The sequence below is a fragment of the Artemia sp. Qi Xiang Cuo genome, chromosome 9 (genome assembly GCF_049724085.1).
Source record: "Artemia sp. Qi Xiang Cuo chromosome 9, ASM4972408v1, whole genome shotgun sequence".
NCBI classification, from domain to species: Eukaryota; Metazoa; Arthropoda; class Branchiopoda; order Anostraca; family Artemiidae; genus Artemia; species Artemia sp. Qi Xiang Cuo.
In genome coordinates this window covers 58,148,498-58,162,205 of record NC_142802.1, presented here as the reverse complement: position 1 = coordinate 58,162,205, position 13,708 = coordinate 58,148,498, and the positions used below count along the sequence as shown (strand labels likewise).

At 35.7% G+C, this 13,708-nt stretch overlaps 1 protein-coding gene across 5 annotated transcripts in view; it reads left to right on the top strand.

The window, feature by feature from the left end:
* Positions 1-13,708, top strand: part of LOC148948872 (aquaporin-7-like) — a 209,774-nt gene that overhangs the window by 130,726 nt on the left and 65,340 nt on the right. For 4 of the 5 annotated variants that reach the window (XM_089094777.1, XM_089094779.1, XM_089094775.1 and 1 more), the window contains exon 2: positions 9,495-9,663. In XM_089094777.1, the coding sequence (XP_088950903.1) occupies positions 9,495-9,663 (169 nt within the window). Of the gene's footprint in view, positions 1-3,983; positions 4,136-9,494; positions 9,664-13,708 lie in introns of those variants that run through there. The other variant, XM_089094778.1, reaches the window with a different exon arrangement.

Here is a 13,708-nt window from a genome sequence, read left to right as displayed (position 1 = left end):
TTCTATGTAAAACAGATGTCATTATAAATAAAATAAAATATACAAAACTAGAATTCGTTTAAAATTGGCAAACATGTCAATCTAAAATAGCTGTTCCAAATTGTTTTTCAAGAGGCTTAATTGTATTTTCTATTTTTCTTATAAGCAGCAATAATAATTTCTCTATATTGTATAAATTCATATAAATTATCTTAAAATAAAATCAACTAACCTCAGGAGATATATTGCCTGGGAAACGCTGATATCAAACAGTTCGTGGTAACGGACTCTAAGTAAGGAGTGACTCGGCTCAATAGTAACCGAAACTCTGAAAAAAACGGAATTTTGATTTCAAAAGATACATCAAAAGAATAAGCTTATTATGCTGATTCCAAATATATAAGATTCAGTATTAGTGTTACCCATAAAGGATTACGAGCCTGAGAAAATTTGACTGATTTTTGAAATAGGGGGAATACCCCCTAAATTTGAAGGAATCTTGATGAAAATCCCACTATCAAATTCAACGTACCCGAGAACCCTACTGTAGAAGTTTCAAGCTCTATGTACAACAATGTGGAACTTTACTATTTTTGCCAGCTTGACCGTTTGTCCCAATTTTCTAAGAACGGCTACTGAAACACAGGGGCCGTTTAATTAGAACAGGAAGGTTTTTTTTTTAAAGTGCTAACAGCTTTAGCGTAAGGAGCAAGGTATTTAGGAGGGGGCAATCCTTCATAAACGGAATAGTTTCTGCTCGCTTTGAGTTTTAATGTTGCTTCTTACTTTCAGTTAAAAAACTTTTTTTTTATTTATTATCACTCAGATGCAATACATGAATGTACAACATGCAATTAAAATTTTCAATGGAATCCCCAGACGCTAACCACACATACAGGATTGCCACCCGGTGAAAAAAGATCACTAGATCTTAGGTATTTTCGGTTGATTTAGTAATTTCCTTCAATAACCCAGTGATTTATGTGCTGATATAGTTATTTGCTTGGGCAATATAAAAAGTAGCTAATAATAGTGACAAATCACTAGGGGCGGCAAGCCTGCATACCTCTCTCAACAGGCTTCCAATCTAAGACAACCTAAGCTACCACAATATTTTCCCACAGTATCCTAAAATATGTATATTTGCATATATTTTGTATATTTTTATACGTGTTTGTTTATTTGTATGTTTTGTATAAAATTTGTGTATATGCGCTTTTACTCATTGTTTTGATTGAACTCTTGCTCTTATTTTGTATATGAGGTGGGTCGCCCCCACCTCAATGCCTCGCTCTTCATGCTAAAGTTTTTTGGTACTTTAAAATAGCTTCCTATTGTAATTAAACGGCCCTTGTGTCAGGAGTCTTTCTTATAGAATTGGGACAAAAAGTCAAACTTTCCAACAAGTTAACAAGCGCTTTTCCTCCATATATGGAATAATTTCTGTTTGTTTTAAGCTTTAAGTTTGTTCCTTACTTTCAGCTGAAAAAACTTGTTGCTTTGATTTATTTCTGATCGTTTTGAAAGGAATTTGGGGAGTCCACATCCCCCTCCTATGGAAAATTCCTCCTCCCCACCCCCTATGAAAAATTACTCAATGGAAAACTCTTGAACGTAAATCTCCCTCCCCTTGAAATTTCCATCCTCACTGAATAATCCCCGCTGAAAATCTCCTGCGGACAATTCCCGCTGGAATGATTTCCTTGCTTTCATTTGAAAAAAAAAACACTTGTTTTTAATTAATTTCTGATCGTTTTTCAAATCATGCCGAAAATGAGTCCCCCCTTGCCCAATGGAAAGTTTCTCCTGCGGAAAACTCCTCCACAGATAATTTCTTCTACAGAGAATTCCTCCATGGAGAGTTTCTCCTGCGAAAAATCCCCCCCCCCCTAAGATAGAATCCATCAGACAATTCCCACCCCGCCAAAAATTTCCCCCTGAACATCTTCACATGTAAAATTGAGTCGTCAAAGAGAAAGTAAGACATATAAAAAGAATTTCGCATAGGAATCCTGGCTAATTCCCGTGTGCAAAATTTCCTCTGGAAAATTCACCACCGAAATCTTCCCTCCCAATGGAAAATTCTCCCCATGGGAATGCCCCCGCAAAACATCCCCCTCCCCCGGCAAATGTCTGTATATTCCCAATAATAAATACTATATTGAAACAATGGAAAAATTTCCTAGTTTACGGCCCTTTCCCCAGAGGCTTTGTGGGGTCTTATCATCCCCAGAAGCATAGTTATTAGTCTTTTCAACTATGCTGACCAAAATAGCTGTCTCAAAATTTTATCGAATGAATTGCGGGAAAGGGGCGTGGAAGGGGGGCTAGTTGCCCTTCGATCTTTATGTTCACTTAGAAATGGTACTATAAGTTTTGTGTTTTAACGAGCCCTCTCCCGATTTTTTAGGGCCTTTGATTCAAAACTATCACGCCTGGGAAAAGAAAACAAATAAACAAATATTTGTGATGTTTCTTCTGGCAAAAAAAATACAAAATTCCAAATTCTTGCAGATGGAAGCTTGAAACCTCTACAGTAGTGTTCTTTGATACGCTGAATCTGATGGCGTGATTTCCGTTAAGATTCCTTGACATTTTAGGATTTTTCGCCTTTTTTTCGAAAATCAGGCAAATTTTCTCAGGCTCCTAGTTTTTCATGGGTAACATTAACCTTAATTAATTATAGATAGGCTATTTGGAATGAGCATAAAAAGTTAATTCTTTTGATGTTTCAGTTGTCATCAGATTTAATTTTTTAGAATTTCGATTACTATTGGGCCGAGTCGCTCTGTACTTGCAATCCGTTACCACGAACGGTTTAATAGTAAATTAATAACTTTATACTCAGTGACAGAGACAAAATTCCACATTTTTGCTGATAAAAGCTTGAAACCTCTACGGTAGGGTTCTCTGATACGTCGAATCTTATGGTGAGATTTTCATTAAGATCCTTGAATTTTTGAGGGTGTTTTCTCCCTTGTCCGAAGGACGAGCATTTTTTTTCCGGCACAAAGCTTTAGATGGGTGTCAACCTAATGAAATTTGTATATTTGGAATCAGCATAAGACACCAATTGTTTTGATAGGTCCATTGTCATCAAAAATCTGTTTTTTAGACTTTCAGCTACTGTTGGGCCGAGATGCGCCTTACTTACACTCCGTTACCACGAACTGTAAGACCTTTCAAAATGAAAGTTTGGCTCAACCACCTAATATGAAGATTTAAACAAATTTTATCAGCTGAATAATCTGAAGTAACAACGTCATACAAAAGTTCTATTAAGCCCATTCACAATGAGATTTTGCTAATATCTAGATTTATTTAGTGCTAACTTGAGTCAATCAGAATTTTTCATCGTATTTTTCAGCCAGTCAGAAAGTTCCATAATAGATCTGATTGGCTGAAATTAGCACTATCTAAATGTCAATTTAGTTAAACCTTATTGTGAATAAGCCTTTGCAGTATTGTGGACAGTAAAACTTTAGAGATAAATTTTGTTTGTTTTAGAAAAAGCCAAACAAGAATTGATAAATAATAAGAAAATTAAAATTTATAGATTTATTGCAGCATGGGTGAATCCTAAGACGAGAGGTAGTGGAGCCTTGTCTCCAAAGTTGAGTAGGTATTACTTGAATGTGCGAATAAAAATCGTTTTCCTAAAAATAGTTTAAGACAATCCCCCCCCCCCCGGAGAATTTTGACTTTTTCCATTATAAAAGGTGATTCTGATTTGTATAGATTTCCTTGATAGTCATCAAAATTGTTTGAACAAAATAAAATATACTACTTCGCTAAAAAGTCATCTCTTGTTAAAATGAGCTGTCAAAATAAACTGGAATGTGCTATTTCCCTGCTCCTTGCGTAAAACCCTTCAGGTCTTTCTTCTCAGTAGACAACATTCTCAGATGAAAAATACTTATTTCCATATATTGTAAATATGTTTATTCTAATCAATAGTCCTATGAATAGATGATTATAGAATGATAAGATTCTCCTGAATTTATCGAAAGATATTTTTCATGTTAATTTTGGCTGGAGACCATTTTGCGCCACTTGTTGGAGAAACATAAAGATCTTGTATTTTCATTCTAATAAAACGTGTTCTAACATCGGATGAGCGTGGAAACATTTCTTTGGATTAGCAGCTGACATTTGAGTAAATATTTGTTATTTTTGTTTTTAAAAAACGTTTCGATATATGAAAAATAAAAAATAAAGAAAAGTGACCTTTTTTTATGTAAATTCAGACTTCAATTTATACTCTGACACATATACAGGAAGTAATTTTGGTTGGAGGGCAAGCTCGTTAAAATCTACAAATTATGCTGGGATATTTTAAAACCTAATTATTCATAGGGGGAGGGTCATGGGCTACCTTCAATATAAGAAATTTTACATTCTTCCTGTAAAGGATATACACCAGAAAATCCTGTAAAGGATTTTTTTTTGCTTTCTTTCCAAGGGGCGGATCGTATCGAACCAGTGTCCGCAAAATTTCGGGAGAGAGCTGACTTGACCAGAAATTGATGTTTTAATTCTCTTTTTAAACAACAAAGTTTAATGCACAACAGCAAAGTAATAATTTCTGTAATTATTTCCCACAAAGTGACAACTTTGGCCCGAAAAGAGCCAAAATCTGGTCGAGTGAAATTTCTGTGCCAGTTAATCGATTTGAAAATATCGAAAAGTCCGTTTCTCAAGCTTCCAAATTTTGGTGTCCATAATGCTGCACGGTGGCCTTTTCTTACTAAAAATTAACACTGTCAATATGTCTACGAAATAAACGGTTATTTTAGACCATTGTTTTAATCGAAATTTAACTGTTTTTTTTTTTTAGTTTTTTTTTTAATTTAAGTACAGTACTGCATAGTTGCACTCCAGCTGTTGGGGAATATGTCAGGAGATTTTTCTGGGGTTGGGGAGGGAGTGCCTGAAGCCTAAAAATGGATTTTATTTCGAATTTGTCTAACTTTTCATGAGAGACCCTTCAGATAAATATGAAGGGGAGTCTAACCCCATAACTTCCTGTCATTCGGACAGTAGGGCTAAATTTTTACATATTTGGGCTAAATTTGTAATACGGTTTTTGCGGGGTTACAGCTCCTTTCTCATTGTGAAAATTTTGCAGAAATTTTGCAGAAAATATTTCATTCGTGTACTTATCTGCACAGAAGAGGGAGGGGGAAAACTGCATTGAGGGAAACCTCAAAGGTTTTCTGGATTGTACTTTTTCAGGACCGATTGTTCTCAAATAAGTATTTAAGAAAAAATAACTTGAACATAGAGAGTGGGGCTTGAGGTGCGTTTCAGCCGCCCTACAGTATTTAAAAGCGTCATGAATATAAAATTAAAGACCAATATAATTAAATCAAGGAAATTATTTGCCGATGAAAATAGATAGCAACATGTATCAGCCCCTCACCCATATTTAAAAGAGCCCTGGCTATGATTTTAAAGCAAATTTAAATCAAATTTTAAAAAGTTGTTGCAAATGAATTTAAATAGTGGTGTTAATACTTAAAACAAACAAGGATTGTTTCCTGTTGTTTAAAATGAAGTTCGATTCTCTGCATCAATGCTTTAAAGGCAGATGGTATAATACAAGAAGGTTGTTGAGAAAATGTTTAGCTTTTTTGTTTAATCTCCTTCACATATGATTTCATTATCACTCTTTACTTCCATTTGAAAAATAATATTATTTTGTTTATTTAGTTGCTGTTAGGCAAGACTATATACTTGAAACTAAAATTTATTTTTGGTTTAAATGTCCCGTTTTTGCCCTTTTTAATGCGTCCCTCTTACTTCATTTTCTTAGAAATGGTGAAAAAGAAACGTGCAGATGTGACTGCCGTGATTAACATGGAAGTCATATGTCATTTTATTTTTCTCATAGTTTTCTTTTCAAAATTATGAAAATGAAGAAGAGAATCGCTTTGCTCATCGATATAATCAATTTCACTTGGAAACAAATAAAAATTAGTAGGCAAATAAGATACAGTTTTATTAAATTAAATAAAAAAAACAAGTTTTTTAAACTGAAAGTAAGGAGCGACATTAAAACTTAAAACGAACAGAAATTATTCCGTATATGGAAGGGGCTGTCCCCTCCTCAACGCCTCGCAATTTACGCTAAAGTTTTTTTTATTGTTTTAAAAAATAAAGTTGTGAGACAGAGTCATTGGAAAGACGCTGAAAGACATCTCCTCCTTGAAAGTTTTAAGGGGGAAAAATTATAATTTTTCTTGTTTGTAAAAAATATATAGAAAACTAGACACCTCAAAAAGGGCATAACATAACTAACACCTAAAAAAATTAAATAAATTAAATGACAAAAAAAATCACTGTCCGTGGAATCGAAAAAGCACTCGCTCTGATTTTTATGCAAACCCATCATAAAATTAGAGGGATTACCCTAGTTAGTGATTAGAACTGGTCGATTTTTCAGAGGCGTATTTACTTTATAGGGGATACAGCCATGAAGTGGACAAGAAAAATGGTTGAATACCCCCTAACTGAAAAATAACTGAAGGTTATCTAGTAAACAAAGGGGAAATTAAAGGGATGTCATTCAGGTGCGTACTCAGGGGTGTCAATTCACGAAAATGTAAGGGAGAGGGTATTTTTTAAAAGCTAGGAGGAGGTATTTTTAAAAGAAATTTTTTGATTTTTTCAACGAAAACACTAAAAAGGCATTTTTCATGGAAAACACTTCCAATAAGGTACTTCTCAAAATGTAGGGGCAAATGCCCCTGCCCCTAATTGGCACTCCTACATACACTTCAATATCTACAGCTTTTACTTAAACCCTTGAACTTTAAATAAAGCAGATTGATAAGTATTCAAAACGAGATATGTGCAAAACGAGCCCAAAGATGTTGAAGTATGTCACATATCGCTCTTTTTATGCTACTTTCCTTCTGCTCCGTAATCCTCAAAGAGCATGTGTGCTTTGTGTTCTACTTTAGTCAAAATCTATCATAAGCTGAATTCACCGTCGTGAGATGGTTATTCCATAAATCCGGATCGAAAAGCACTGCTCTGTTTTGCTATTTATGTTTTGCTGGTTGACCCGGTTAACTCCTTAAAGCGATTTACACTAGTTTTGTCATGCCGCTTTCATTGCTGCATAAATCACATTTGACATGTGCCCTTGGTTAATTTGGAGGTACGTTAAACCCTTCCATTATCTCGTGTTTATCCTTTCTTCTTGTATAAATTTCTTGAGGAACATCTTAAAATGTCTCCAGAATATCTTGAGCTGTTGATCTGATCAAGTATCATCACTTATACTTGACACTTTCAAGGTCATGATCATGACAGGTATGTTTATATACTTCGCATCGCTTGTATACACAGGTTTTGACTTTGGAGGAATCCATGACCAAACGGCTGGTGTTATAAGATAGGGTCTAGGGGGGGGGGCAGGCTAAGTCTCATTATCGTAGGATCAGATGGCAAACAAGATGACAGGCATTTCTGACTTCTTGGAAGGAATATACCCCTTCCAAGAGGTATAGTCCTATGTGAGAGACTTTCGAGTCTGTCCAGGAACGTACTGGGGAAGAGGAGTTTGAGCCCTATGCTCACCTAAACTCTACAAGGTTTTTTTTAACTTCCTGCATTTTCACAAAGTATGGCTTTTCTAAGTTTCGTTGAAGTTTTCCAACCTCCCCCAAATTTAACCCCAAAACTGAAATTAACTTATGCACACCTACCTTTGCCAGCCTTATAAATCTTGGGTTTTGCGATTTTTCTTACCAAGGCAAACGGGGCTTCATTTTTAAAATCTCACAGAAAAAGCTGCCCTCTTGAGTCTAACTAATCTCTTTTATTTAGATCTTATTGTTGGGGTACGTCAAGGGCATATTTTTAAAAATTGGAATTGGATTAAACATTACGGAGAAGCTTTTTCCGACTAAACAAAATGATATCTCACTGAATGTCAATACCCTTATGTCTTTGTTTTGCAACAGTTCCAGTGAATCTACGTGATAAGAAAAAACTGACGGCCAAACACAAATAAAGTAAAGAAAATATGATGCGCCAATGTCAAATATAAAATTCTGATAACATGTTTCGATAAAAATTAAAAATTTTCCTCATAATACCATAGCTGATTTTGCATTCATATACCCAGATCTTCTTACTACTGCAAGGGTCGCAGTTCTTTCAGTTTCTTGCTTCTGTTGTGAGTATTTATATGTCGTTTGAATTTGAAGGATAGGTTAACAAAAACACTATTATATTACGTTTCTAGTTCGATAAACTGGGGTGGCAAAGCAAATAAATATCCATCGAGCTTAAGTGCTTTCAGCACAAGTACAGACAAGTACAGTAAAATAAGGTTGACAGATAAGGATGTACTAATGACAGTAATGATGTTATATTAACAATGGAAAAACATCCTCATAAAACTGTTTTTTGTTTTTACATGTAAATACTCGGTTCACAAATTCAGCAGCTTAAAATTTGGTAAAAGGCAAGAAATGATGTTTGATACCTTATGAAATTGATTGATTGTTTCGTCTTAAATTTTTGGGTTCAATTTTTTTTTTCAAAGTTAAGACACTATTTTTCTCAAGTCGCTCCCAAAAACAATTAGCAAAACTATTAGTTGCCAGAATAAAAACAATTAGAAATTATTTTTGCTAATTTGCTTCCCAACTGTTTTGCTGATTTGCTTCTTTTGTTAATTGTTTTTGTTAATTTGTTTTTGCTAACGCCAAAAACAATTAACTGCAAGGCAAGTAGGTAACGAGAAGAGGGGAGCTATCCACCGAGGATCCTTGAAATCCCAATTGGTTAAAATCTCCTCCAATAATTACCGTTATTTTTCAAACTGCTCATCTGTTATTACGGCTTTGTGATCAACTGATCATATCATTATATTTTAACCTTTCATTCTCATATATGATACTCAGATGTTGCTGAAAAAACAACCATTTTATTTTTTCTCTTGTCTTTACAGAGCTACAAACCGCTAATATGGATAAAAAAAAATTGCAGTGTTGCAACGCAACTCAATGGTGCCTCGATCTGAGCAGAGAAACTTTATTTCTTTCTATTGGTGTGGAGCAAGGATTCCATTTTGGATAGAGTCCAACTTATTTAGATTTTGAGAGGGTGGGTCTAGCTGTGAAAGTAAGTAGGCCTATTATTATTGAGAAGTCGATACTTAATTACGTTTGCTCTAATGATTGTGGAATATTATATGGAAGCAAACAAGTTGTTAGGTTCCTCATAATATTACGCCCCCTCCCCCGGAAAAAAACAGGATACAGCCCTGCCTACAACTGATAGATAATTTTTAATTTGTTTTATCAGTCGCAGTCTTTGGCCGAACAATGCTAAACCCATGTCATGTTGCTTATTAATTTTTGTTAATTTAAAATATCCCTGATATTCTCTTTATTTTAACTACAATCGTTCTCTTAATTTACTTCTTTAAAGTATTTTATACACGATTTTTTTTAAGCAATATATATATTTTTAGTTATATTAAGGTATCTTTCTAGCTCGACAGACCCCGACGGCACAGCAAATAAGTATCCATCAAGCTTGAGTGCTTACAGTACAAGCACAGATATATTCCAAATGGACAGAGGAATTAAGAACAAATTGAGAGTATCTAGTCTTATCTTCAGAGAGTTCGTTGCAGAATGTCTTGGAACTTTTATCCTAGTGGTAAGTGGAAAATTAATCGAATTATTATTCAGGCAAAAAGTTTTCTTAGCTCTTTTTTGAGCCTTTTGGGCCCCATTTTTGGGAACACTTTCCTCTTTTGCATTGATGTTTCCTTGGCCTGTAGACTAAAGAAAAAAAAATTCAAGACAATTAAGGAAAAAAAGGCTTCGGTCCTTTTACGGGTCCTATTTTTGGGAAACCTGTGCCCCAAACTATTTTTTTTGCACATTAATCCCCTTGGCCTTTGACTTACGGCTATAAGTTTTAAATTGATGAGAGAACAACTGTTTTGTAATTCCTTTTTCAATCCTCTAACATCCTACCCCTCCTAACAAAACGTGTGATCCCTTTGGTCCAGGGAACGATTCCGGAAAGTTTTAAGCCAATCCGACGGCCAATCAAAGTTGCTTGCCATTTTTGAAGTATAAGATTTATCCGTAAACAATAAGCAACTTGCATAACTTAGTTCTCTGATTTCATTACTGATGCAGGGGCAAATTGAACACGCTACTCAGTGCCCTTTTTATGTTCTTTCTAAAAAATAATAATCGTATTACTCACAAACTAAATTTAAAGCCCTTATATGGACCCTTAAGTGTCACCTAGAGTAACATTCCTTACTTTTTGGAAAATTCCTTATTCGGAAAATTACTTTTAAAAACTCTATAACACTTGCTGACACAAACTTCTTTCGATTTTTTTTTTTTGGGGGGGGGGGAGGTGTAAAGAAAGGCGATAATTTCTTAGGAATGATGTAGCAAGAGTTGTAGAACGTTTTAAAGTGGTTACCAGAATAAGGATGTTTCCAAAAAGTAAGGTGTCACTTCAGGGTCCATTTAAGGGCGTTAAATTTGCTTCGCGATTGTAAAAATTACTATATTTAGGAAAAGCATAAAAAAGGCATCGAGTAGCATGTTCACCTTGTCCCTACATCATTAATTAATTAAAAAAAAACTGTTTTCTCGAGGGAAGTAAAGAGCAAAGTTGAAACTTAAAACGAACAAAAATTATTACTTCACAGCCTATCTAACATATATCAATAAGACTAATGCAAATAAATCAACTTTTAATATTTCCCTATGTTTGTAGGATTACAGAAAACTAGCGATTTATTGGACACACAAAACCCAAGTATAAAAAAACAGGAAAATTAATTTAGGAGTCAAAAGTAAACAAGTAACGTCACACCAGAGAGATCGTCTATAACGCTTGTCATAGTCCTACAAAAGCTGTGATATCAACCACTTTCAGTATACAATTAAAATTATCTTAAAAATTTAGGCATAAAGATAATAAGTTTACAGTCTTTAAACAGCATAAAAATAATGGATTGGTTTCATTTATTGATTGATTTACCTAAGTAAAAAACGACGTGGGCACAACCTGCCTTATTTTTTTCTCTATACCCGGGCACTTCGGATCAAAGGAGTTGTCGTAGAAACTTCAAAAAGGGCTCATTCGATTGGAAATTGGAGTGTCTAGTGCCCTTTTTAATAGTTGAAAGGGATTCGAGAGCAACTAGCCCCCCCCAAGCCCATCATTCCCCCAAACACATCCAATCAATATTTTAAGATAGCTATTTTGTTCAGCGTAGTTGATTTCCAGATAGAACATATGTTTTTGAGGAGGACACTCCCCCACAACCCTCGGGGCAAGGGTTTTAAGTTATGCCCGGATGGCATATACTAACGATGTTGGCACAATTTACTATTTATTTTTTTTTTTCCTTTAGAGCAGGGCACTTTATATGGAAGGGGTCGTCGTAAAAACTTTAAAAGGGGCTCATTTGATTGGAAATTGAGAGTTCCAGTGCCCTTTTTGATAGTCGAAAGTGATTGGAGGGAAACTAGCCCCCCATACCCATTTTCCCCCCCAAACACATCCAATCAAAATGTTGAGATAGCCATTTTGTTCAGCGTAGTTGATTTCCAGATAGAAAATACGTTTTGAGGAGGACACTCCCCCACAACCCTCAGGGCAAGGGCTTTTAGTTATGCCCTGGGGGCATATAAAGTTTTTTAAAAAGGCGTTGTCGTAGAAATTTCGAAACAGGCTCATTCAATTGCAAATTCGAAGGGCTAGTGCCCTTTTTAATAGTCGAAAGTAATTGGAGGCAACTAGCTCCCCTCCCGCCCATCATTTCCCCAAACACATCCAATCAAAATTTTGAGATATACATTTTGTTCAGCGTAGTTGATTTCCATATAGGAAATATGTTTTTGAGGGGGACACTCCCCCACAGCCCTCAGGGCAAGGGTTTTAAGTTATGCCCTGGGGGTATATAAGGTTTTTTAAAAAGGTGTTGTCATAGAAACTTCAAAAAAAGCTCATTTGAGTCGAAATTTAAAGAGCTAGTGCCCTTTTTCATAGAAAAAAGTGATTGGAGGACACATAACCCCCACCCACCCAACAGTGCCCCCCCTACATCCACTCAAAAATTTCGAGATAGCCATTTTGTTCAGCGTAGTTGATTTCCAGATAGAAAATATATTTTTGAGGAGGACACTCTTCCACAACCCTCAGGGCAAGAATTATAAGTTATGCCCTGGGGGTATATGAGGTTTGAAATCTTTGTCGTAGAAACTTGAAAAAGGGCACATTCTATTTGAAATTCAAATGGCTTGTACCTTTTTTGATGGTCGAAAGTGATTAGAGGGCAAGTAACCCCCCCTCTCACGCCCCCCTTTTCCCCAAACACATCCAATCCAAATTTTTAGCTATCCATTTATTCAACGTATTTGAAAGTTTTGGAAATTAGGTCTTTAAGGATGACAACCCCTCCCCCCAAAGCCCTTAGGGCAAGGGTTGTAAGTTATGCCGTGGGGGCATATAAAGTTTTTATTGAAAGCGTTGTCGTACAAAATTCAAAAGGGCTCATTCAATTGGAAATTGAAAGGGCTAGTGCCTTTTTTAATAGTTGAAAGTGATTGGATAGTGACTAACGCCCCTCTCACGCCCACCATTTTCCCAAACACATCGAATTAAAATTTTGAGATATCTATTTTCTATCTTAGGAGCCTTTGGGGGATTAGCACAATGTATTTTCTTGTATGATTAATTGGTTATGAATAAATCTTATCTTATTTTGTTCAACGTAGTTGAAAGTTCTGAAAATTATGTCTTTTAGGATGATAACCCCCTCATGGCCCTCAGTGCAAGGGTTGTAGGTTATGCCCTGGGGCATATGAAGTTTTTATTGAAAGCGTTGTAGTAGAAACTTCAAAAGGGCTCATTCAATTGGAAATTGAAAGGGCTAGTGCCTTTTTTAACAGTTGAAAGTGATTGGATATAGCGACTAACGCCCCTCTCACGCCCACCATTTTCCCAAACACATCGAATTAAAATTTTGAGATATCTATTTTCTATCCTAGGAGCCTTTGGGGGATTAGCACAATGTATTTTCTTGTATGATTAATTGGTTATGAATAAATCTTATCTTATCTTGTTCAACGTAGTTGAAAGTTCTGGAAATTAGGTCTTTTAGGATAACCCCTTTCAGAGCCCTCAGGGCAAGGGTTGAAAGTTGTGCCCTGGGGCATATACAGTTTTTATTGAAATCGTTGTCGTAGAAACTTTAAAAGGGCTCATTCAATTGGAAATTGAAAGGGATAGTGCCTTTTTTAATAGTTGAAAATGATTGGATAGCGACTAACGCCCTCACGCCCACCATTTTCAAAAACACATCCAATCAAAATTTTGATATATCCATTTTGTTCAACGTAGTTGAACGTTCTGGAAATTAGGTCTTTTAGGATGATAACCCCCTCCGAGCCCTCAGTGAAGGGGTTGTAAGTTATGCCCTGGGGGCATATAAGGTTTATATAGAAGTATTTGTATAAATCATAGGCAGCACCATCGCGCTGCCTAAGTAAAGAACGGGGACACTCGAGAACGAGACAAGAAACGGGGACTAAGTAAAGAGGAGGACACTCCCCCACAACCCTCAGGGCAAGGGTTTTAAGTTATGCCCTGGGTCATATTTTATTCAGTGTAGTTGATTTCCTGATAGAAAACATATTTTTGAGGAGGACACTCCCCCACAACC